The sequence below is a fragment of the Fukomys damarensis genome, unplaced genomic scaffold (assembly GCF_012274545.1).
Source record: "Fukomys damarensis isolate Sample0158 unplaced genomic scaffold, DMR_v1.0_HiC HiC_scaffold_12, whole genome shotgun sequence".
Taxonomy (NCBI): Eukaryota; Metazoa; Chordata; class Mammalia; order Rodentia; family Bathyergidae; genus Fukomys; species Fukomys damarensis.
The window spans coordinates 30,049,786-30,077,346 of record NW_022900924.1 but is presented as its reverse complement, the minus strand read 5'-3'; the positions used below and the strand labels follow the sequence as shown (position 1 = coordinate 30,077,346).

Below are 27,561 nucleotides of genomic sequence, written 5' to 3'. Positions count from 1 at the left end.
TTAAAGTTTCCCAAAATTCAATTTATATATATATATATTTATATTTATATAAAAAGACTAATAAAATAAAAATAAGCTCATAGACTGAAAGTGAAAAGATAGAAAACAATTCTCCATGTGACAGGAGCCCAGAAAAAAATAGGGGTAGCAATTTTATTTGCAGACAAAGTAAATTTCAAACCAAAACTGATTCTAGTATTATTGATGTAGGATGGTACTGTATCATGCCTCTATGAATGTAAAATATCTTGTACCTGCTTTATGATACATAGTAGGGACCGTGCTTTATCAGAGCTACATTTAATGATATTACTCTAGAATGTTCTCTTTCCAGATGATGATTAAGATGCTAATAAAAAAAAATGGTCCCAGGTACCACAACAGCAACAGAACTTTGCTGTTTTCTGGATATTATTCTTTTCTTTGTTGTTGTTGTTTTGTTTTTAATGGAATGTGCTGAATGTCTATAATTTTGTTCAGATTACTGCAGAACATGGAAAAGCTGTTGCTGCTATCGATGTATAACATACTATTATTAGTCTTTTTATATAAATATAATTTGTGATTGTTTAATTGATGTGTATACTTTTCTCTTTTTAATCCTTTAAATCAACGTAATCTCAGAATTTACTAGATACCTCGGATTCTCTACATAACTTGGGTTCAGGGAAGTAGTGTTTTTGTTTGTTTGTTTTTGTTTTTGAGACAGGGTCTTGCTATGTAGTGCAGGCTAGTCTTAGGAATTCAGTATAGGAATTGCAGGTGTGTGCTACCGTACTAAGCTCAGGGAAACAAGTTTTTGTACTTTCATTATAACCTCTAGAAATCTCTTCCTGGTCTCTTTCATGGAAGTCAGCTTTAAAATACGTTAAAAGCTTTAGGTTTATTTTGAGAATTATGGACTGCAAACATGGGAAAAGCTTTTGATATATTTCTATCAAATACTACATCATTTTATACATCATACAAGCAAACTTAAGTGGGGGAGCGGTTATGCTGATCTGTACAGTCAGTGGGTCTGAAGGTACCACTGGAGTCTTTCCATGCCCAAGTAGTGAAGGATTTTGCTGTCAAGCTCATAGAAGAAAAAAGGGTGAATCTTGAATCTTCACTTAAATCAGAGAGAACCAGTTTTAAAGATGGATGCTTAAACTGCTGAAGGAGGAATCCTGGTCTCTGTTTTGTGTGTGTCATGTTGACAATGTGCAGTGATCTACCTTTTTACTTCATTTGGGGACTACTACCTATATTTGTTATATTCATCTTGAGAGAAGGCACATAATTAACTGTGAAATTCGGAGAGTGTGTGTTTCAAGCAGAAGGCTTTTCTTTTAAATGAATATTCTTTTTTGTCTGCTTACTTATTAGTATGTACAGAATCTTTTTTAAAAAAGACAGTTGCTGCTCACTTCTCTTTGGAAGCCATCTGGCATTTCCATTTTTCATTGACATCTAACAAAAGGGAAATGGTAAATACAGTAACAGGAGCAAAAGTATAGACAGGTCATCTCATCAAAGACAGAAGTTATTTACAACCAGATTTAGCAGTGCTAAATATTATACCCGAACAACATAATTAATAATAAAATGCAGCAAAAGTTTTCATCTTTTATCTTACTTCTCATTAATTTGAAACTGATGTAACTTAGAATTTAATGGTCACAAATAGGAATTAGCATAAAAGAAAGCCTAGGTTCATAATGAAGATAATAAGCAGAATCTGCCAGATGGCCACATCAAAAACTGTGGAGGAGTAATGCACAGAAACTAATTCTGATTTTCAAATTAGAAACAGTGAATAAATGGATTGGGATATAGATAGACAGACAGATAGACGGCTTTGAATAGATACTCTAAAGATATGATCTCTTTATCCAGTGCTTTTAAAGATGCACTTATACTGCAGTTGGTATTTCTGATATCAACAATTCATTCCATATTATATATCACCTTATTTACAAAGACTGATATTTTCCCTTTCCCCTGGGTCCAACATGTCATAAGAATTTATTGACTAATCCAATTTATGGATATCAATAGCTGGAAAATTTCAGTGGCCTATAAATGGTTCCCCAGCCACTTCCATACTCTTTTGTCTTTATGCATATGCCAAAGCATCAAGGCCATAAAACCTTCAGAAATTTCATTTCCAACCTATCATTGCTCCACTCAAATATCTCCCATTGGAAATTGCACCACTACCCATTTACCTACGGGATTTCCTTATTGAGTTGAAGCTATCCTCTGTTCAGCTCTAATGAATCATTCATTAGTTAGTTCCCTGAATATACTCTTTGCCCTACCTAATAAGGTCTTGTCTCTATCTTCAGAAAATTTCTCAAAATGCATTCTACCAAATGCAAAATCCTTGAGTTGAAAATATTTGATTTGTCAAGATTTATGAGTATTTTTGAAAATGTATCTGGGAAACTTAAGTGAAACAAAATTAAATGGTGCCCCTTTTACCTGATTTTCTTAAGAGAGATTGAATATTGAAGATTCTCCAAAATTATTTGACAATGGACCATCAATTTTTATGACCTCAATTGTTTGATATAAACATATTAATAACCTACATTTAAAATCTTACTTGTCTAAACTAAAAATAAATCACAGATTTAAAGTTGGAATTACCATAAAACCCAGCCATTATATTCATAGGCATATACTAAAGGCAAATCAGACTTATACGGATTAAATCAATTCACTTTTAATAAGGACAGTGTCTAATGAATTATAATTAACCTAATTTTCTCAACTGCAGTTTTAATGTGTTTTCCAGCCAGCATTCAATCAGGCCTCCAAAATGTGATGATTAATTAAAATATTAGAAAATATGTAAAATAAAAAGAAAATATATTTTAGGTCTTGCAGTCCTTCGAATTTTATAGAAATCCATGTCTTTTATTATTTACTTATTTATTTATTTATTTATTTTTGGTACCAGGGATTGAACTTGGGTCCCTGCGCTTGCAAGGCAGGCAGCAGAACCACTGACCTAAATTCCCAACCACCATGTCTTTATAATCATTAATTTAAATGCAAAAGCTTCCAGTTCCCTTCCTTTTTTTTTTTTTTTTTTTTTTCCTGGTACCGGGGATCAAACTCGGGACCTTGCACTTGCAAGGTAGGCAGCAGAACCACTGAGCTAAATCCCCAGCCCTCAGTTTCCTTCTTCAAAGATACATATATAGTCAAGAAGATTTCAAACCAACTTCTTTTCTTGTTAATGAAATAGAACTTATAACTGCCCCTTTTTTCCCTTACTACTTTACACAAATTTTGGTGAATTAGCACAAGGGTCTTTTTGATCATGCTAAAAAAATAAATATACTTAAAGCAGAGAAAGGACATTGGATGGTTCATGGCATTGTTGGGAATGCTGCAAGATTTAAAATATTCTGTAAATGTGGTGAAACTAGAGAACTACATAATCTCAACACGTGCTTAATTATGCTATGAAATACAAACATAAACTCTATTTCTTTCCATTATTATTCTTGTTTCACTTCTCACCCGCCTTCCCTGACCTTCATGTCCCCACATACAGGAAACCTGTGGCATCTTCATTCTGACCTTCATCTTATCTCTGAAACGGAGTCAACAGGACCTAGTGACAAGTTGATCAAACAAGGCTAACATCTGTCTCCTTCACAGAGGACAGCCAGCAAGGGCCTTCTATACTAAATAGTGCCTTTCCACAGTGTCTATTGCATTACTAAGGGTTTTACAATGGATCCGCTGCTTTTCTCAGATTCCAATACAGATTAAAAATCAGATGGCATTTTACTGATGGTAATTAATTTATCATAAATTACCCTCAATATTTAGTAAATAATCACATAAACCTACACTTTTGTACAATCTGAGGCTTACCTGCCCTTTGTTAAAAAGTTCCATATTCTTTAAGGATGAATTTCACATGTGAATGAATTGTAATGTAATATATATATTACAATATATATCTATATATCTTATATATAGATATATATGTCATCAAGGGTCCAACATATTTACATAATTTACTATTCTTGATAATATACTTTTACCATTGGGAAACCTATATGGAAGGTATACAGTAAAAAGGAGAGCAGCACTCTCTTGGATGTTAAGTTTACTTGGTAATGCATGTGGAATATACTCATCAAATGTATCCACCAGGACAAATAAAATGAGAGATATTATTTGTTTGGATATTAATTATATTCAAGGAAGAACAGACCTGGTCTGGTAAGAAATTGAGAACTAGATAAACAAAAAATGTGAAACTTAAACCGATAAAATGACATACATAGAAAAAATGTGAAACTTAAACTGATAAAATTATGTACACAGATTTTTAGATATAAAAAACTTCTCATTTCTATTCATGAACTTCTATGCTCAGAGGGACTGGTCTTCAAAAGGTCACTAAAAATAAGCACATGAAAGCCAATACCAAATTAAATTATCAAAGTAAATTTTACCTGATTTCTAATTAAAAATCACATATATGTATTTTTAGCCCCCTTTAATATGTTCTTGAAAGGAAATGTCTTTATTATTTAGAAATGGATAAAGGAGTTTCTTACAAAAACAAGATTAAAAAACTACTCATCTATGATTGCTTTTTATGACAGCAATAGAAATTAATATGGATTTTTCAAGGACAGGAACCAACCCTCTACATTTCAGACTTTAAAAAAGAATAGCCTTGAGAATGTATGCTCATACCTATCCTTTTATAGATGGGATTTCCAACTCTAAATATTATATGGAGCATAAACGCTCTGAGGAATTCAAGATAGAGTGCTTACTTTGAGAAGTATTCTCAGAAATAAAATATATTATAATATTTCAAAAGAATTAGCTCATTTAAAAAACTACTGGGTAGAGAAGCTCAAAGTAAGTGTGAATGAAAACAAAAGATCTATTCCCACTCTATAAAACCTGTACTACTCACTCTAAACTAAAGTAAAATTAAAGGACCGCAAGCCCAACTTCGGAAAGGAAGGTCTCTTTCCATCACTCCCAGCCCACTGCTTCCAGACTCCACCTCACAGTCTTTCTCCCTGATGGGCTGCATCTTTTTCAGTGTCTGAAAGTGGTACAGCTTGCCAAAGCAGTGTGTTTGTTTTTCTGTGGTCAAATTTTGCCCTGATGTATTAGCAGTGGGAGGCCTCTGTGAGTGACTGCCCTCTTCGTCACCCAGAGACCCTAGGCCCGATTGTTCTGATCACTACCTGGGGAAGCTGTAACTGTCACACATCTGCCTGTCCCTGATGAAACGTACAAAGTGAGTCAGCTCATCTTGGACAATTTGTATCAGTTACATTCTCTTCCAGCTCTCCTCACTTCCAAACATCATGCTTACTATAAGTAAAATCTGAAAGATGAGATGTTATAATTATTATTCTGAATTATTGGGGGATGATGGTGGGTCTTATTTTAAAAACTGACTTAAGAAAGTATTTTCACTTTCATACATATTTCAGGCTTGAATTATATGTACTTTTTTTTTCCAGTCTAAAAGTCACACAGATAAGTAAGAATGCCTTCTGAGTGTCTGCAATGAATGCTTTGTGTGTGGCAGTAACAGCTTTGTTTTTGAAATCCCTTATGCTTTCTTCTGGTGTCAATCAAGAGAGAAAGGGCAGAGATGGCAGGGCAAGTGGCTACTAGGTAGAATTCTACAAGGAACTATATTAAGGAAGTTACAGAACAGGAAGTAGTGTTGTTCAGTCACAGAACTGCATGATTAGTGTTTGTCCCTGCTCCTTGCAGCTTATTTTAATTCAATACTGGGTTATCTCTTTGTTCTGTTAATTCCCATAGTACTTTACTTGTGCCTGTCTTATATTTACTCCTGCCTTCTTACACTATAGCTGTTTGTGTATCCATCTTATCTCTTTTATTGAACTGGAAGCTCCATGGAGAGAGAAAGACAACTATGCACATTTTTAAAAAATCTCCAATCACAAATGGCATTGCAGAAAATTTTTTAAAAAGGATAGAAGTAAAATTTCTGAAGTATCTACTGTGCACCAGACAAATGTAACACATTAGCATTTTGAGAGGTTCTAATAGCAAATTTATGTTGCCTGCCTGACTTTTAAAATAACTGAGATCTAACCTAGCCTAAGCAGATGGAGACAAAATGTCAATTTCATTTTTGCTGAAACTGAGACTGGAGAATAGGATTTATAGGGAGAGCAACAGTGAGTTCCCTGTGCAAACTCTGGTAACAGATGTATTGGGAAAACCTAAGTCTTCCCCATGTGGAGTTCTGCCCAAGCCTTCGTTACAGCAAAATGCACCAGAACAGGCATTTGTAGATTCCAAAGAAAAAGCAGGAGGGATGGCTGAACTCCACAGTCCACATTCTTCCTACAAAGTCACAAGGGTGGGAATCCATTCCTTCTCCCCTAGGAAGAAGAGTAAATGAGGGAGCAGAAGGATACCAGAAATGCGTGTAAGGAGCATCTACCTCTCTTCGTGTGGTCATAAGTCAGGGGAAAGGTTTACCGACTAAGTGTGTTTATTCAGCATCTCATTTAGTTCCTCAGCTTGTTGAATGATACAAGTTAAATGTGTTCTTATTTGGGGAGACATTATCACAGCATCAGTTAAGGGGACATTTGTTTGGGAAGGAAACCTGAGTTCATCTACATTCATCTCTAGTATTTGATTCCCATATAGAACAATGTATATGTGTTTATATTAGCTCTGTATATCTCATATTAGTCATTGTGTCCCAGAAAGATTTTAATGTGACTGTAAATGTAAATAATTTTCCACGTAATATCTCATTCAATCTATATAAGGTTAAGAATTTTTTTTTAACAGATGAAGAAGTGAAAGGCTACTCTCATGGTTCCAACTCACAATTTCCCACAAGTCTCACATTCAGAGGTAGGGTTGGTCAGAAGGGGCAGGTCACTGAGGGTGTATTCTTGACCCTGGCTCCTCCTCTTGCTTTCTCTGCTTCCTGGCTACAATGGTATGAGCAGCTATTCTCTGGCACCACCTTTCACCATGCCATTTCTGCTTTGGAGTATGCCAGCCATGGATTGAACACACTGAAACTGTGAGCCAGAACAAACCTCTCCTCCTTTAAGTTGTGTCTCGTATACTGTCTTTGCAGTGGGAAAGTTAACTCCTACAGAAAATTGCTAATGAGAGTGTGGTTTGTTATTGTTACTACTTGACCATATGGTTCAGAAGCCTTTAGAATTGATTTGGAGGAAGACAGAAAAAGTTTGGAGAAGTGAGCTGGAGAAGCCCTATATCATTGTTAAGCAATATTTGATAAGTGACTGGTGAGAGCTCAGAAAACCAGAATGCTGATAGGAATTAAGGCAGTGAAGGACAGCCTCAGAATGTTTCAATGGAGGAACAAACTCTCCATTGAGACCTGGACTAGAGCCCACCACAGATGTTACACTGAGGCAGAAAATTTGTCTACATTTTTCCCAGGTCCTGAGAATGTGTGAGAGACTGAGATTAAGCATGGCAGAAAAAGTAATCTGGCAAAGAAAATTTCAAGGCAGCCCAACATTCAGGCTATCACATAATTATTTCTGGATGCTTTTAGTTAGATCTACAGTGAGAAGCAGGAGCAAAAGGCAGAACTGAATGATTTGAAAAGCTTGAAGTTTCAGCAGAAAGTTAGCACCTACCAAGTTGTGGCAAAGAAGATCATGGACACTGAAAATATTTGCATGAAATATAGGTACAAGGACAAGAAAAGAGATGCCTTGAGATCATCTCAGAAATCTTCATGCCCTCACCACTCTCAGGGTTAAGAGTACAAAACCATAAACTTTCATTCAGGCTTACTAGGGAAGTATATTTCCCAGCTCAGCCATCTAGGCCCTCAGAGGCCATTGCAGCACGGCACAAAGGGTGCCAGTGACTATTCAAGTTTTCAGCTGAAACTGACATAACTCACATGATGTCGGTTCTTCAGATATGAAAAATGCAAGTCATGAGGTTATGAAAGCTTCTACCTGAATTTCAGAAAAAAGGTCTGGAAGATTAGGAAAAATTGTGTGATGGGATCATAGTCTTTGACAGGATTGCATGACATGGCAGTGTGTAAATCTGTGAGAATGAAGCCACAGGTGAAGTGGACATCCCAGGAAGCTAGAGATTTCAGGAATATTGAACATCTCTGAGAAATCCTGTAGGAAACAAGCAGAGACAATCCAAGACAGAGATCAGGGTGCAGCAACTGGTAATGCCATAGTGGTACCCACACTCTTTGGAGTTCACAACTCAACTCAACTTGCCCTCAGTGCTAGACTTGTAGATAAAACATTAATGTTTGCACTGTTGGGTGTTAGTTTTCTTCATCCAATTCTTGTCTATTCCTCCCTTTTGGAATGGGTATTATTACCCTGTGCTTTTGTATGTTGAAGTGAGGCACAAGAGTTCACAGCTAAGAGTTTGCCTTCATTCTCAGAAGAGACTTTAGCCTTGAAAATTTCAAGAATGTTAAAACTCTTAAGACTTTGGCAATTCTTAGAGATGGACACGAACTTTTGGGGGGCAAGTTGTAGAATATTATGCTTTAGATAAAAACAAATGTGATGTCTGCCAAAAGTCTCACATTCAGAGGTGGGGTCTAGTCAGAAAGGTGAATAACTGGAGTCTTGTCTTGAAAGAGTATATTCTCATTCCCCACTCTTCCTCTCACTCTCTCTTCTTCCTGAGCATTGTGCTGTGAGTAGCTTTCCTCCACCATGACCTTACACCATGCTGTTTCTGCCTTGTAGCCTGCTGACCTTGACTTGAGCCCACTGAAACTGTGAGCCAAAATAAACCTGGCTTGCTTAAACTGTAGGAGTCAAGGTTTTTGTCAAATAAATCTCCATTAGTCTCATAGCAGATAATGTCACAGTCAATATTTGGAACCAAACTGCGTACTGCTTATTTGACATGATGCACAACGCATGCATCACATACATGTCTGGTGAATGAATCAATAGATGAATAAATCAATGGGGAACTCAGCATAATTGTTGGCACCATGAAAAAATCTCAAAAATAATAAGTGGTTCAGTCTTCTTAAACATAATGAATTCTGCACTGTAAATATATTTTAGTAAGTTCAAAAAGGATAACAGTTTCATTAGTACATAAGGGTAGTACATCAGTAGCCCACTAGAATTTTCTCAGATTATTCTGCACTTGTAAATCAGCCCAACAGGTTGTGAGCTCTTTGAGGCCAGGGAAGTACTACAAATGTGGCATTCTCCATAATGCCAGCAGCATTTAGGAATTCGTTACAAAGGACTAAGAGATGTCATATATGCAAGCAAATTCTTCACAATCTTTTAAAGTTATTTTTATCTATCCACAAAAAAATGAGTTTATATGCAGACATATATTTTTCAAGTATCAATAATATTTCCTATTTGGCAAAAGCAGTGATATTCTTAAGTTGAAGAGGTGTATAGAAGTATGAAAGAATTACTGTAAGTATTTTTGTAAATGTTTTTGTTTTTGTAAATGTTTGAAATAAGAAAAAATACAGTCAAAGAGGCTTACATTTCAACAAGAGAAATGTAGATTACACATAATAAAAGTTTTCCTGATGGGCAGGGTTAGTAAACAGACTCCCCATCTCTTAAAAATCCCAAATATGAGTATAAACAAACAGCTACTTTTGATGAACACAGGGCTGATGGGTAAAATTTCAAAGAATATAATATATTTACTTATTTCATTTAAAATTTTACATGTTAATTTGTATCCAGGATGCTTAATGATTCTGAACTCATATGAAATAAGACTACATTTTGTAAACTTTTATTCTCAGATTATCCAACACAATGTCAAGTACATAGTAGTTATGCAATAAATGTTTACTGACTAGATTGACTGATGGATTGAGAAGAGTAACAAAGGGGAAAGAGGGAACTAGATTCTGCCCTAGTTCTAAAAAGAAATTATCTGGGACTCAGAGGAAATCAGGCATTTTCTCTAGGTCTTAATTTCCCTCCTCTGTTGATCATGACTTTAACAGTTGAAAGGCCCTGGGTCTCTACAGCAATGAGATCCCACCATTATGATTAACTGGCTGTCCAGTTCATGCTACCTCTCAGCCAAAGCAAAAGGAAAGGATACTGGATGACAAATAGGAAAGCTTGGCTTCTAGTGTCACTTTGTCTACCAACTAACCTTACGAGTTGGTTCAAATTATTTAATTTCCTGAAATTCTATATACAGAAGCTTCTATTTTTAGAGAAAAAACAATGATAAGTTCACAGTGGCATGCTGAGTTAGTCTCTGCTTTTTAACATAATCACATCCAATGCATTTTGGGGAAAACTGGTAAAAAATTACTATGTATTTTAATTGTCAGTGAAGCAATATCTCTTCATTAAAGTATAGAATGTTTATGTATTTCTCTCACCTAGAAGAATTTATATCTCTGCATTAAAGTATAGAATGTTTATGTATTTCTCTCACCTAGAAGAATTTACTTCAAATTTCTAATCAACATTAATTAGCTTATAGGTAATTTACTAAAATATTCAATAATGCCAGGTAGCTTTTAATTAAAATGTTTAATTTACTTCATTGAAGTACTGGGTTGAACAGGCACACTGGTTATGCTACTGCACCAGTGATTTATATAAGCTATATGGAGACATGGTTCAGAGAGTTCAAACTCAACCAAAGTATTTGACTTATTCCCTAGAAGTAAAAATGTGATCTAGCCTTTCACATGTAACAGACTTGTTATCAGTAAATACTTACATTAACACCTACACATAACTGAATGGATTAACTAGTGAAAATTTTAAAGGACAACTCCAGCATGATTAGGATTTGTATGAAGGAAAATGAATCAAAGGCATATTGACTGGATGCTTAGGTGGACATTCGTCCATCCATCATTTATAAGCATTTATGGAATTCCAGTACATGCCAGACAACTGTGATCTGGAAATGAAAAAATGATAAGACAACATGTCCTAGGAGATATTTCCAGTCTAGTCAATAGTATAAACATGTACTTTGTTAAAGTGATCTATAAGAAGTTCTATAATTCAGGCATACAAAACACAAAAGGAAAGAATATGTGAATGATGCCTATGAAATATGAAAATTTGAAACTATGAAACAATAAACTTAACTTATGGAAGGGACCAAAGATTTTGAAATAATATGCAAAATATAGAATGACTATCTGTGAAATAGTACAAGGAAAAGATACCATTTATAAAAGTGAGCATACACACAGGAAGAAACTGAAAGTTTTGAGACAAATGAGTTGTAAAACTAAATTTAAATCATTGAACTCTGAAGCTCAAAAGACTGGTTCAGCATATGCAGGAACAGAACAGAAAATAGAATATATTAAGAAGACATGGATGATGGAATGAGAAGGCCTAGTACAAGTATAATCATAGCCACAGAAGATATTAGCAATATCTTGGCCTCATCCATTAGATGTCAGCAGTACTTATTACTCTGTTATAAAAATGATGTCTTAGACATTGCCAAGTGTCTATGGGGAACAAAATCACTTTGGTAAAAAATTGCTGTAATAAAGAACATGTGAAAAACAAAAATTACTATCTTCTTTTCTTTAATAGTTATGGGTAGAAAAATCCTAAGCAAAATGACAAAAATTGAATTTAATAACAAATAAAATGATAAAATCTAGTTGGAGTTTTCCCTGAAATGCAGAAAGTTCCATATTTACAAATCTACAAATATTATAACTCACACTAACAAATTACAGAAGAAAAATCTTATGTCCTGTGAATAGATTTGTATCAATACATTAACATTCCTACAACATCCAGGGGCAGGCTGTTTTCTCCACTTTTTGCTCCTCATTTAACATGTACCTTGTAAGAATCTATCTGCCCTTTAAATCAGAAAATATACTTTAGATTCAGTGCTGTACCTGAGATGAGGGACTGCCAATGCAATTGACTAATCAGTGGGCTTCTCTATAAATTCACATTTCTTTAGAGAAAGAGCTTAAAAATAAGATCACTTAATAAGGCCAATTACAACTACTGCAATTCCATTTAAGAGCATATTCTAGATTTATTTTAATAGCACAAAAAATGTCAACTAAGAGGTTGATTCATATTTTTCAAAGTAATTCAAATAAGTTAAATTTATATTAATGCATTTAGAAAGTGTTTTAAATGAGTAATTCTACAGCTGTAGCATTCAATATAATGTTCTTTGGAACCAAATTTGAGATCATTGTATGTTTAACAAATGAGAATTTGAATCTCTAATTTACTATCTGTATCAAATAGTTGTTTAGGAAAATCTTAGTATCTTTTCATTTTCATTTTCCTAAAGAACTATTTAGCTTCCTGTTGCTACGTGCTATACTCTTGCTTGGAAGACAGTAATAAAGGGAATTGGATCAGAGATCCTACCTTGCACTCGCAATCAAACCTGCAGCCCCAGGCAGTTTCAATGGGGGACGTCATTTGTTCTGTTTTCACCTACCAAGTTTTTCATTTGTGTCCATCGGCAACAAATATTATTAGGGGGGGGGAATAAGTGTGATTTTTCTAAGATCAGTGAGAAAATAAAGGCAGAACAAATTTTTTTCTACTGTGATTTTAAACAAATAAACGGAATAGTTTATACAGAAATAGTCTGAATATATAAAACATTTTAAGCTAGGCATATTGATGAATCCCTACAGCCCCAGCATTTTGGAAGGCTGAGGCAGGAGGTTTGTGAATTCAAGCTAAGTCTGGGCCATTTGGCAATTTAGTGAGACCCTACCCCCCCAAAAAAAACCAAACAAAAAACAACAACAACAAAAATCTGTGGATGGGTGGGGCCTCGGGATATATCAATACAATATATCAATACAAAGTCTCTAGTTCAATCCCAGTACTGCAAAAATAAAAATAAATAAATAAAATATTAAAGGCTTTTAGTAGTATGAACTGGAGGGGGACTCAGTAAAGATAATTATAAGGCATGGAAAGGTGTCCTTTTAGTCTAGGATTCCCTCACTTACTGTCTAAGAAGACACTCTCCTATCCCTCATTTCAGACCTAATGAATTGAGTTCATAAATGACTGCAATGCATAGATAGCATTTGAATATGTAGTAGAGGCCACTTTCCGTGCTAAGTAATTTAAATGCATATCTTAGCACAGTTTGTAGTTTCAGTAACTACCATTATCCTAAACTGTAGAGGAGGAGAATGTTAGCAAGATTCAATCACCTGCCCTAAGATACACACATAATTAAGGGGCTCAAATCCTTCTCTCTTTAAATCCAGTGCACTTAACACACTGCTATAATGCACTTAGTAAGGTTTGGGCATGTCTCAATCTTTGCTTCTCTAGGCTCTTTTAAGGAAGAAAGAATTTTTTCTCATTAATTTTTATATCTCCGGAGCATGCAGTGATGCCTGATACAGAATAAGTACTCAACGATTGTCAAATGAGTAAGATGACAAATTCATAAATAAAACTGGAAAAGAATTAATTTTAAAAGGACGCAGAATATTAAAGTTAGGCAAAAAGCTAATTTTACACCAAGTGTTTAGTTTTGTGCCCTTCAAATTCTATTGTAGCAACACACGAGTATTTTATGATAAGCACCAGTTTTACCCTAGAATTAAGTGAAATGCTTTCAAAAATATGTACTTTACCAAGGGGATTTAAATGAATGATTGAAATTCCATAATCAGAACATGACACAACCAAACCAGTATATAATTATGTTTCCTATAATAAGCTACCTGAAGTGCTCTAATGGGCCTCAATTTTGTAATGTAGGCATGAGAGGAAGATCTGTGCTCTTGACAGTATTCTACACGAGCATTTCAACTGGCTCTTGATAAAGCACAAAGCCCCTCTTCTAAATCACACCCTTGGTCTCTCCTTATCTGTACACAGGCAGCCCTAACTGTTACCTTCACATCCTCTGCCATCTTCTTCCAGCTTCTGGCCAGCTTGGCATCTGCAGTAATAACTGCCTGTTGTATTACAGCACTGAGCCCGACAGCCACCATTGTCCATGGTACATTCATTTACATCTGCAATTAAATAGTTAAAGACAATCAGCCTCCTGAAACTGAACACAGGGAAACAAACTTTGGTGGCTCTCCTAAATCGAAGCATCATACAGTGGCATCGTTCTCTAGCCTTAGATTAAATGAGATGCAATGGTAATAATTAGAGGTAGACTGCTGTAACTAGGTGCAAAGAAAGAAATAAGTTATAGTCTTTAGTATCTGAACTATCACTTTTGAACAGTGAATCAAGAAGGTTTTTGGTCTTCTGGATTTGGGAAACTAATAGTACACACCTAGAAATTTCATACACAATCATCACGTGAGGGTGAGACTGTGATTAGGGAGAGAAACGAAATCCAGAACTAGGTCACCTATTCATCTGTTAAATACGCTGTTGCTAGTTCTTCACATAAGTACTGAGCTCTTACTGCTACGTATTGACAGTGCTTTATAAAGTGGGAGCACAGTAAAAGGAAATAGTGAGGTTTCCAAAGGTTATAATCCCTTGGGGTTGAGGACTAAACAGAAATGCAATTTGATTGTAGGAGATTTATCCACTTCTAAACCTGGGATCAGAAGTTATCTTTGCAGATAATGCTCAATTTCCTATTCCGCAGACAGCTGGTAAGTATTTACAACCATCTGCAGGTTTGATAGTAGTCCATGAGGTGATCTGTTACAGTTCTGCTCAAAACACGTGCCTCTACTGCATGCATTCTGGCGACATGATAGATCTTTGTCTCGTGAGATGAGTTTTTCTGAGTGAGGGAGTGAGGGAAAAATGGAATGGAACACATCGGCACGGGACAGAGAGGAAGACGGAGAGAAGGAGGAAGAGGGAAAAAGAGGGAGAGCGGGTCTTTAGAGGACAGCTGAAGTAAAATAGAAGCACAGAAAAAGCAGAGCCAGGACACCAAAGTGCACAACTGATACAGAAAGGAAGAGGAGACAACAGGCAGTGAGCTGCGGTTCATCGTGATTGGATACCACTGATTTATCTGCTGTTAGATAGGCAGCCACTGTGGTTTGCTTACTTTTAGGTAAGTTTTCATTGAACTGTGTCATGCAAATAGGCATTATACAATTTTAAAGGATGCTTTATGGTGCTTTTATAGAAATAAAATATAACAATGCAATCCCTTTTTCTTTTCATTGCATTGCATGCTAAGGGATCATACTCTAGGCCTTTTTTATGCTAAGCAAGCACTCTACCACTGAGCTGCATTTCCAGCCCACGATGCAATCTTTTTAAAAATAAAGTGCATTGGTACATTTTAGGTACACAATATAATGACATTCATCATTGGAGATTTGTACCTTTACATAATATATATTGATTCTTATTTTTCCCCATTCCCCTGGCCCCCTTTAACCTCTCCACCACTTTCTATTTGTTCCCATTTTTTTTTTTTAATATTCCATTTCCTTCTTTTCTTTCCCCACCCCTCCCACTTCCCTTTTCCCTTTACACCTTTGCTTCCTATTTCACATTATCTATTATACATTTTGATCCTTAATTACATTTTCAATTTCTCACACCAGACAAACTATTCAGTATTTATACATGTGTGTCTTATTTATTTCACTTGAATATCGCTTCAATGTATATCCACTTAGATATAAATGTCTCTAACTTCTCTTTCTTTATGGCTGAGTAGCACTCCATTTTATTTTTTAAAAACCCCACATTTTCTTTATCCAGTTGCCAGTGGAAGGACAGTTGGGCTGTTTCCAAGTTTTAACTACTACAAACTGTGCTGCTATGAACATGGGTGCACATATTTCTCTGTGGCATGATTATTTTAATTCTTTTGTGAAGATACCCAGCAGGGAAATAGCTGGGTCAAATGGGACCTCTGGTCCTAGTTCTCTGAGGAATCTCTGACTTCCACAGTGGATACTGATTTCCACAGTGGTTGCACCAGTCTACACTCCCACCAGCAGTGGAGCAGGGTCCCTTTTCCCCCACAGCCCTGCCAGTATTTGTTGTTGGTTGATTTCAAGATAACATCCATTCTTTCTGGGGTGAGGTGGAATCTCAGCATTGTTTTTATTTGCATATCTTGAATGACCAGTGGTATTGAACATTTTTTCCTATGTTTATTTGCTATTTCTACTTCTTTGAGAGATGTCTGTTCATTTCAGAGGCCGATTTTTGGATTGGATCTTTAAATTTAGGAGGTTTGATTTTTTTAAGTTCTTTATATATTCTAGATAGTAGACCTTTGAGGAACAGCTGGTAAATTTCTGTTCCCACATTGTAGATTATCTCTTCACTCTGTTGGTGGTTTCTCTTGCTGTGCAGAAACTTTTTAAGAAGAAGAGATCCCACTTTTTGATTTTTTGTGCTAGTTCACATGCAACTGAGGCTTTGTTCATAAAACCTTTAGGGCTGGGGTTTTAGCTCAGTGTCACAGTGCCTGCCTTGCAAGCGCAAGGTCCTGAGTTCGATCCCTGGTCCACAATGCAATCTTAATGCAGTGCAAGAATGTGATTAGCACCCAGGAAGCAGCAGCCCTCTTTATTGAAGAGAGTAGGAAGCAACTGTATACACTATAGTTTTAACACTATAGGTTAGTTTTGTGGTTTTTGAACTGTACACATAGAATTATACTCTGTATTTATGTATATGTGTGTCTGGTTTCTTTCATTCAGTACTCTGAAATATATCCATGTTGTTTCATATACTTGTAGTTTATTCATTCTTATTTATGAATATTATTTTATGCTATGAGTATACCATAGTGTTTACTAATCCATTTTACACAATGGACAATTGAATATTTTCTTGTTTGGGGCTATTGTGAAGAGGGCTGCTACGAGCATTATATACATGTTTTCAATTAATTTACATAGGCATGTTTTAAGTAATATATTTTAAACTATAATTGCTAGGTCAAGAGATATGGCATTCTAATAGTTATAGCCAAGTAGACTTTTAAACAGATTATTCTAATTTATACTTCCACCAGCTGTGTATTGGGGACCAGATGCTATTTATTCTTGCCAACATTTGAGATATTCTGTTTTTTTTTCATTTCAGCTCTTCTGAGGAGTTTATAATAGCATCATGTTGTGACTTTAATTTGCATTTTTCTGATTATTAATTAGATTAAGCACATTTTCATGTTATTGGCCATTTGGATGACATCTTGTTGAAATAATTGTCCAAATATTTTGTCCATTTGTTCAGTTCTTAAGTATTAATTCTTTTATTTATTGGTCTTTATGTAAAATTTTAAATAGAAGTGGTAGGGTAACCTTTAACAGGATAGTTTTCAGCATTTCACATTAGGTATAATAAGTACTTTCAGATTGGAGATATATCTGTATCATCTATTTTCTATCCATCTATCTACAAATCTAGAGAGATTAGCTTTAACAGATTAAGAAAGTTCCCCTCCACTCCTTAATTTCCTACATATTTGTACCATAAGTATGTTGTAAGCCTTGTTTACTACTTTCTTTCTCTACAAAGATAATTACATAGTTTTTTCTTAGGAATTCTGCGATGTGACAGCATTGAATTTTGCTTCACTGAAATAAACTTTTTAAATGTATTTCTGCATCAGTTACCTAATATTTTGTTTAAGATTTTTGCAATTATGTTCATGAGAATGACTTTCCTGTACATTTTCTTTCTTGCTTTTACCTTTTTTTTTTTTTTTTTGGTATCGGGGATTGAACTTGGGTCCTTGCACTTGTGAGGCAGGCAGCGGAGCCACTGAGCTAAATTCCCAGCCCTACTTTTTCTTTCTTAATATAATATTCTTACTATGCACACATGTTGCACTGGGTGCATAAAACAAATCAGAAATTTTTAAAATCTTTTTTATTCTCTGAAAGAATATATATAAGATTGGGGTCATTTCTTACTTAAATTTTTGGACAAGTTCATTTATTATGCCATTTAGACCTGGGTTTGTACTGTGTATCTGTGTGTGTGTAGACATAATATTGCATTCAGCTTATTTACTACATGTTTAATATTCAGCTTTTGATGAAATATGTTGGAGAAATTATGCTTTAAGAAATTTCTGGGCTGGGGATTTAGCTCAGTGGTTTGGTGGCCTGCCTTGCAAGCTCAAAGACCCTAGTTCAATCCCCAGTGCCACAAGAAAAAAAGAAATTTCCCATTTCATGTAAATTCTATTAAGTTCCTAGTAATATTCTCTAATTTTTAGATGTATCCTTTTTTCTTGATCAGCTGTACTATGTATATATTTATTGATTTTATTTATGTGTGTAGATATTACCTACCTATTTTCTATTTCAGCTCTTTATTATCTATCTGCTTTAGCCTTTTCCAAGAAAAAAGCTTTGGCTCTAATGATGAACATTTTTTCTATTCAATTAATTTGTGCTAGGATATTTAATATTGCTTTCTATATTATTCAGGTTTCTTTAACAACATGGAAATTTAGATAATTTCTTTTTAGCTTATCTTCTTTAGAATACTTTTGATTATCCATAAATATGTAACAAACCACTGCAACACCAAGTGGTTTAAAGAAACAATATATCATTAATTTCCACTTTTCTGGGACTCGAAGTTCAGTTGCATGGTCTCCACTTGGGGTCTCATAGATGGCAGATGTCAGGGGAAGCTAGGGCTGGACTTGCATGTAGGCTTTTCTTTCACTCATTTGCGAGATTTGGGCTGAGGTGTTCGGGATTCTGGTTGGCTGCGTACTTGTTTTCTTCTTTCCATGCAGCCTCTACACATGATTAGCGTGGTCTTCTCCTTGCTTGGTGCTCTCTGAGTCTACACATTTTAAATGGTAGTTGTCATTTCCCAGACAGATCATCTCAAGAGATTTACATAGAACCCAAAAGACATTTTATGATAGCACCTTAGAAGTCTGATAGCATCATTTCTTATACACATATTGATTAAATAAGCCACAGGTGGTGCTTGCTTTGGCAGCACACACTAAAATAAACCACAGGTCAACTGAGATGTAAGGAAGAGGAAGGATCCCTTCTTCTCTTAATGGGGGGACTGCATATGTGTGCAGGGAAAGGAAAATTGATGGTAGTGTCTGCCAAGGCAGTTTACACTAATGTGTTTATTTTAGTCTACACATTTTTCTAAAACTAAAGTATCACTTGCATCCTATAGTTTGGCATATTTTAACCATTATTCAAATCAAAAGATATTTACTAATTCTGAATAGAATTTCTTTCTTAGGTTATTTTGAAATTCATTTGGGGGGTTTTCTAACACTTAAGGAATTACCAGCTTCTCATTATGAAATATTAAATTAATTTCATGGTGAACAGAGAATATACTCTGCATACTCTCAATTTTTAAAACATTGTTAAAGGTTGTTTTGTATTCTATCACACACTCAATTCCCACCCCCAATCTATATTTATTGGAAAACAATGTGTATTCTGAAATTGCCAGATGTTGTTTTTTATATGTAGATAGTGCATGAATGTATTATAGATATACACATATTAATAAGTATATATTTTAAGTATTCAAGTTCATTAACATGTTTTTCATATCTTTAAATTTTAACAATTTACATATTTTCTATAGTTAATAAAAGGGTTCTGATTTACCTTTTTCCTTTTATTATTGCAATTTTTGTTTAGTATAATCTTTGTTAGGAGGGACATACAAATTTAGAACTGGTCCATCTTAATAGCAGATATAATCACTGAAGAAAAATTAAATAGAAGTTCAGTGTATGAATACTGAATCATGCTATGGAAATTCAGAACCATCACTTTGTTAACAAAGATAAAGAATAGAGCGCTGAGTAACAGATACAGGTATATATAAAGTTATTAAAGTTGAAAAACAAGTTAATATGAAAAATAATATATAATATACAAATATGAATTTCAGATATGTATATGAAACACATGAGGGTTAGACTTTAGAAAATGTATTTGTCACTTAGAATTGGAAATATCTTTCTTAAATAAGACTTCTAAAGCATGCATTAAAAACAATATATTTATCTAAGATATAGTTAGTTTTAGAAAGAAATTAATATCTTCATCTTCAATGGAGATATCGCCATCATTTGGAAAGTGTAGAAAGGTAGCTAAGGAGAAATATATAAGGTCAAAAGTCAAATTCATGAAGAGTTGTGGGAATGATAAACCTTAGGGAAATTATAAAATATCTTTGACTACATATGACTTTAAAATAACCATTATAACAAGATCTTAGTATTTCTTTTCATGTGCATCAGCTGGCAAGAATTTTTTTTTAATGGGTTGTTTGTCAATAAATGATATTTTTAAATTTTTAAATAAAAATTTAATTTTTAGATTTATAGAGAATTGCACACATAATAGAGTTTTCATATTCCACACATATCATACTCCAACCTTATAAATATATTAGTCACATATAATTATTATATTTAATGAATCAATATTGATATGTTTATTAAATAATTCATACTTATTCATATTTCCTCAGTTTTTAAAGTGTTATTTTTCTGTCCCAGGATTCCTTCTAGGTTATGATATTAGATTTAATTATCATGCCTCCTTAGGCTCTTCTTGGTTGTTTCTCAGAATTTTCTTCCTTTTGACAACATTGACAGTTTTGAGTGTACAATAAGACATTTTGGACAATGACTTTCAATTTGATTTTGGAAATTGTTTCCTTAGTTTGGACTCATATCACATGTTCCAAAGAGGAAAACTGCATAGGTAAAGTGCCATTTTCATGTAAATATGACTTAGAACTTTTTATGCTGACCTTGATCTTTGAACTGCTGTAGTATTTGGCAGCTGTCTCCACTTCAGAGGAATTAAGTTATTCTATTACCCTTCATCTGTGCTATTTAAACCAAAGTCATTATTTACTGTCCATATTGCATATCCCACCCATTCTTGAGGATTGCTTATCTGCATAAATTATTTGAAGGTGTTTCACACATGAAATTTGCCTATGATCCATTTATCATGCATTCACTTTTTCAACAGAATAGAATTCTGAGTTGGCCCATGGTTCTTTAAGCACCATTTGAATTCACTCATTATACAAATATCTTTTTGGAAATAATATGATGGATTTTCTCTGACTGCTCTTAAGATTTTTTTGTTTTCTTTTTTCCTTATATATTTTACAATTGTAGGCCTTGATATATTTATTCTTGAAGATTTTCTTTGTGGAGTTTGCAGTATATCTTGATTTATTGGTTGATGTCTACCTTAAGAAATTGTTCTTACCATTATGTCTTCAAATCCATTTCCTTTCTCTTTTTCTCCTAGTATTTTCATACACACGTCTGTGAAACTTATTATGGATATATCCATTGTCTTCTCATATTTCCTATTTTATTTCATTTTATCATGTACATATTTTTATCTTGGCTTCAGCCTATGTATGTATTGTTGTGGTTTCCCAGTTATCAATTCTATAATCAGCTATTAGTAATATAATATTAGTTTCATCTACTTCAGTTTGACTACCTTATTTTTCTACAATTTGCAGTTGCTTCTTTAATTAAATTCTAACTCTCAGGTGAAATTTTCCATCTTGGTCATCAGTTTTCCAGTTTCTGTAAACCAACTCATCTTTCTCTTGCTTTATAATCATGGATTTGGACCCTGCAAGTGTTTCTTCTTTGCCAGCAAATACAATGAGGGACTTCTGTAGTAGAGTACACTGAAGAATTACTGCAAGAGAAAAAGACTTCTAACTTTAGTACTGATGCCTTTAGTTTTTAGGCATGTCCATTGTAGCTGCCAGGAAGCTACTTGCTTTCTGGTGGGAAGCTTCTTCACCAGTAAGCAGCTACCCTGTGGTGGTAATGGGAAGCCTTCTGGGGCATAACTTTTAGTAAGCTCCATCACCAAGTCTCCAGCAGGGAGCTTCTCAATTAATCCTATTGCCATGCCAATGGGCAAGTTCCTGCCTACCATTTCTGGTCAGCAGCATCTTAAAAGCTTTCCTACCATCCTAACAGCTTTCTGGAGTGATTTAATTTCAACTTAGCTGGGTATGAAAAGGATGTTTCCAAATTTGTTCCTTTCTTAGTTACTACTTTTCAGTCCTGACTGTGACTCTTCTTCAAAAAGCTGCTCTTCTTATATTCTCCAATGTTTTATTTTTTACATCTCTTATCAATATTTCATTCCTGATATCTAAGCAATAATTTTTTTATAATACTCTTTCTCTTGCCAAATCTGTGCTTTGGTTTTGTCTCTTACTAGGCCTTGATTGGTATACTTCTCCTCCAGTATCTTGATCCCTTGCATTTTGGCTTTGGTATTCATTTTGAACTCAATGTTTCTCCAGGCCAATGAAACTGCTGACAACTCTATATTGCCTTTTCTGCTTTTCAACACTTTTGTTTCACTCCTTTCAACCTTTCCTATTATATCACTTAAGAATCAATCCCTCAAGGAGAAAATTCACCTCACTGACTCTCTTAGCTGCCATGATATTTTCTCTTCAGATGTATGATTACAGCATTGCATCTAACTTTTATGGTTGTTCTCAGCAAGATAATTGGTCTGCTCCTATTAAGCTTTTGAAAGCCAGAAAGAAAAGCCCTCTTTGTACTATTTCTTCATCTCTTCTTTACATTATTCCAAGGAAAATTCCATTAGCTGAGAGTTTATATGCTTGTTTCTTTTTCTTTTACCTGATTCATTCAACAAACTGGGAATTCATGACTCATAAACATTAATTAAGAAAGAATGCAGGACTTTATAATTGGGTCCCAGGCTTTTACTACAGAATATCACAGGAGAAAAAGACTAATGAAGGTTGATGTCTTAAGGAATATTTTCATACTATTTTCAAAGCTAAATTTGCTGAAACAAAGGAGATATGTGTAAATATGTCAGGTATCAGGAGTTCTGTGTTATCAGTCTTAGGAATACATCAAAAAGTATATTAAAAATGAGTTGGACTATGTTAGCTCCCTTTATAATACTGTATTATTCAGACATCATCGTGAGTTGATAAAAGTCATGTGGTATTTTGCTTATTACAAAATATGATCATCAAATAGAAAACTAAAGTTTTTATGCATGAGTGTGTATCAAAAATGTTTGTAGCAACTTAAATATTCACTAGCATGGGAATAATTAAGTGATTTAAATGTATCACGTCAACACAGTCTCCAACAATAGTTTTTCAAAAGTTTCCAAAATTTTCATCAATTTTTTACTAGTGTTGACCTGTACTAGAGTATAAGACCTAATGTAACAAAATATTATAACAGAATTACTTCAGTGGATAGTTAAGTTACTCTTGCAAAGCCAAATTTCTTCTGTGTGGTTTTACCCCAAATATAGAATTTTTAAAACAAAAGCAATTTTTGGATTGCATAGCCCTTATGAGGATTTTTAGAAATTAACTTATACTTTTGGATAAAATACATGCTTTCTGCATCCACACTGCTTGTTCTTTTCATGCTTAAAAATGTCACTTGTTTAATGGACCGTAACTTTACTCTTCTCATCTGAAAGACTTGGCTTCATTTCCTTTGGCAGTTTTAGGGCTGCTCAGGGAAAGCCTCCTCAGGGCGTAGAGAAGGTAGAGGAGGAGGGTGCTCTGGTGTGTTGCCCAATTCCAAGAGTGAAACACTGCTTAATCCATCTTTCAATTTAAAAATTGTTCACTGAATAAGGGGAACGTTTTTACTGCAAAAAATATATAAAAATCTCTTATATAATCATATCAGATGATAGTGAAATGAATGTAAGGATTTCTACTCATACAGAATATACATTAGTATATTTCTGTAAGATCATATAAGAGAAAAACAGTAATAAAGGTAACCAGTTTTAAATCTAAAATATTAAAATAATAAATGTCATGTGCAAAGATCCCTTTCTGTATATGTTTATTTAACTAATAATCATACAATTTATTAACAGATATAAATGACATTTGGCTCCTTATCTTCAGAAAACTCACAACCTAACTGGTAATACTGGATTCAGACATTGGCAGGAGTTAAGAAATAAAAGATAATTAATTAGGTTATGTTGATCAAAGTAATGAGTATATAAAAAATTACACTAAAAGACCCAATTCTTTCTTTTGCTCTGCAAAAATTCAGGTAACAAATAAAGCAGCTAAAAGAATTCACACATGTTTTCTATTTTTGGAGCCAGACTAATACTAGGAATGAAAAGTATAAATAGAAAAGCTGAAAGCATGACAGAAGTCCTCATTTATGCCCAAATTTTCAAAAGATAAATTTCAAAATTTCAAAGATAAATATGATGAATAAAACAATACTGGCACATAAAAGACAAAGATAAAAATCATATATGCATATATCTATATATATATACATATATATATAGATATACGTATGAATCAGTAATGAAAGATGAATATTCACAAATACAAACAGAAATTTGTTCTAACAAAATAAAATAAAAATGAAAGAATATAAACATACAATAAATGTCAAATATTGTCGAACATCTTACTCTAAAAAAAAAATCAATGAAACTAATACCTCCTTCCATAGTGAGATTTATAAAGATTAAAACCAAAGCTAATGCGTAGAGTTGGTGAGTATGTGACAAAAAGAATGTACCATATTTTGCTAGTAAGTGCACATGCTAGGAAAGGCTTATTGAAGTTCACGTAGCTACAAATATCAAAATATTCATATGCTTTTATTTCCATTAATTCCACTTATAACAATATATCCCAAGGACATATTCACAATGCATATAATGTTTTATGTATTTTAATGCCACAGAAAGAATAAATACTATATCCATAGTAAACAGTTTTAAATCAATTACAACAATCATATAGTAATTAGTACTCACATTCCAAAAGAATAATTTACCTCTGCAAATATTTTTATATATTAAGATTTGTTTACTTCTGTTTTTGTACATAGTAGTAATCTTATATCTACATATTTATCAATATATATTCTTAGAAAAAAATTTTAAAACACAACAAGTATGTTAATGGTTACTATTTTCCTATGAAAGGAATATAAAATGTTGTTGCTGGTTTTTTTGTAGTTATTCTGCCCTTGCCTCTTGACTTTGCAGTAAGGGTGCTTTCAGGAAAACAAACAAATAAACAAAAGAGCAAATAAACTGCAAATATTCATTTAAAGTTAAAGCTGAAAGGTTTCATTACCTTCCTTTTCTTTTTCTATATACTATCTGTTATGGTGTAAAGCTGTATCATTTTTAGTATAAAATTTGTATGTACTTGAATTTTACAATATTTAGTAAAATATGTAATGATCTTCAAAATTGTGCTGAAGTTGTTTCTTGTAGCATTTAAAGTTAATCAGTAGCATAGAACACAGGCCTTCTCTTCAGTCCATTTCCCCGGCCAAGGCTGCATTGTGTAGCCAGCTGGAAGCTTCATACTTGAGAAAGCAGCAATGTATGTGAATGTTTATGAGCTCTGCAACACTCTTCAGATTCAAGTCATAATGATAGCATTCTAAAATATTTTTACTGGAAGGTATATTAGTGACCATGTATTACCTTAAAAAGGGGACCCACATTTACAAGGTAATAGATAATATGGTAAATGTTTACACTTTTAAAAAGTATTACAATGGGGCTAGGGATTTAGCTCAGTGGTTCTGCTGCCTGTCTCACAAGCACAAGGTCAAGAGTTCTATCCTTGATACCAAAAAAAAAAAAAAGTTTTAAAATAGAAGATGGATTGCAATCATTACTATCCTTCAGCACCCACCCCTTTGCTTTGGAAACATCTATCCCATCATTCTTGCTACTTTCTGAAGCAGTTCTGAAAGTCCTCTTTCATGAGTGTCTTCAGTTGCACTATCGTGGCTGCTTCAATGTCCTGAATTGACTTAAAATGGTTTCGTTTCATGGTCATTTCAACTTTGAGCAAGATCCGGGAGTCCCGTGATCCCAGACCCAGTGATAAGGTGAATAAGGATACACCACAATGTATCTACAAACCCACCTTTCTGTTGGATGGCACTCAATAGGAGCCTTCATTGTATTTTTTAATCACACTTTTTGTGTAAGATTTGATAAAACAAAAATGTCACACCATCTATATCATCAACTTCCCCTCAGGGCTAAAGTAGAAACCCTTGAAGAATAGCTAAATTTAATTTTCCTGGGTAGGCAACAATTCTTAGTGGAATGGCATTTATTTGGCTTAGTCAGTTCCTGATCTGTCAAGATAAAGATAAGCACAGGATTAAATTATTTTGTGCACAGTTTGTCTTTGACTTCATCCTAATTTTGTCACTGGTAGGGTAAGGAAAAAAATACTTAAAATGCTAGCATGAAAATCAATTATATAATATGTTGTAAATGTTTTTCACAATTCTTCAAGTATAGCATAAGCTCTATAAATAGTAGCAATTATATTATTAGCTAAACATTAGTTACTATCACATATTTGAAAATCCAAAACTGGCTTATAGAACTTGCTCTCTTATTTAATTTGTATTGAACACAAATTTAGTTTTAATATAGACAGAATTACAATGCCATAGTAAGCTATACCATGTTTCTTGCTCTTCAATGCTGAAAAAGTTCGAAAACATTCTTGCTCTTATCCGTTAGCTCTATTTTCATGTCATTCTGTTTTATTTATACATAATCTGACTGAATCGTCCGAGGATAAAGTACATTATCAGAGCTTGTTCACTGGTCAGTTACATATTGACATTAATAAAAAGAAGATATATACATGCAGTTCCAATCCTATCGTTTTCTACTTTTCTTTAAAACCGAAGAAGACATGCTACACACTGGTGGCCTCATGCACTCAGAAAAAAAATAAATGAAAATTTAAAGTTATTGTAATCAACTGGAAATCAGTGTTCATGAGTACAAAATTTGAAAGTCATTGGCTTTGAAGATGGTTCTGAAAACCAGGTTAGTACTTAGGATTTTAAATTGCAGTTTTATAAGATACTCATGACATGATAGATTTCAGGCTGTTTTATGTGTCCAATGTCATTCAAGGTTGCAAATAAATTTGGTCTTTCAAAAGTAAGATGAATGACAAAAATTCCCTGACATATGCAAGTCTTCCAGGTTACTCATGACAAAAGTTCAATGATATCATCCAGAATATAAATCCATCTGTAAAGGCACACTGCAGTCTCTTCAAGAAATAAATATGTTTGCAGTACAGTATTGTATTTCTGCTTTAAGACAAAATGCAATAGAACTGCAAACATAAAAATTTTATAAAACAGCTACATCAATAAGATATTTATTTCTACATTTAAACAACACTTGTGGATGTGAGTTTCTTCTACTTGATCATTTTCCCCAAAGAAGCTTCTATTTTAAGTTGTATGGTCGATTTAGTATACAATCACACAATTTTAGTGATAGCTTATATTGTCTTCAGGGACTTGGTATTAATATAAACAGTGGTGGCCATAACAGAGTAAAATGGACAAAATGAGAATTTTTAGAATTTAATTTGTATCTTTTTCCAAACCAAATATATTTAACACAATTTAGCATGTATTTTCATTTTGTTTTTAAAGGATTTTTTATTTTCCTTTTGAAAATTACCCAAAGTACAAATACCTCTTATGTATCGTATTTTTTTTTTTTTTTTTTTTTTTTTT

General features: G+C 33.9%; 1 protein-coding gene across 1 annotated transcript in view; it reads right to left on the bottom strand.

Annotated features, from left to right (window-relative positions):
* LOC104850012 (EGF-like and EMI domain-containing protein 1) overlaps positions 1–27,561 on the bottom strand; it is a 543,433-nt gene that overhangs the window by 195,425 nt on the left and 320,447 nt on the right. The window contains exon 4 of the mRNA XM_033762692.1: positions 13,904–14,026. Coding sequence (XP_033618583.1) covers positions 13,904–14,026 — 123 coding nt within the window. The remainder of the gene's footprint in view (positions 1–13,903; positions 14,027–27,561) is intronic.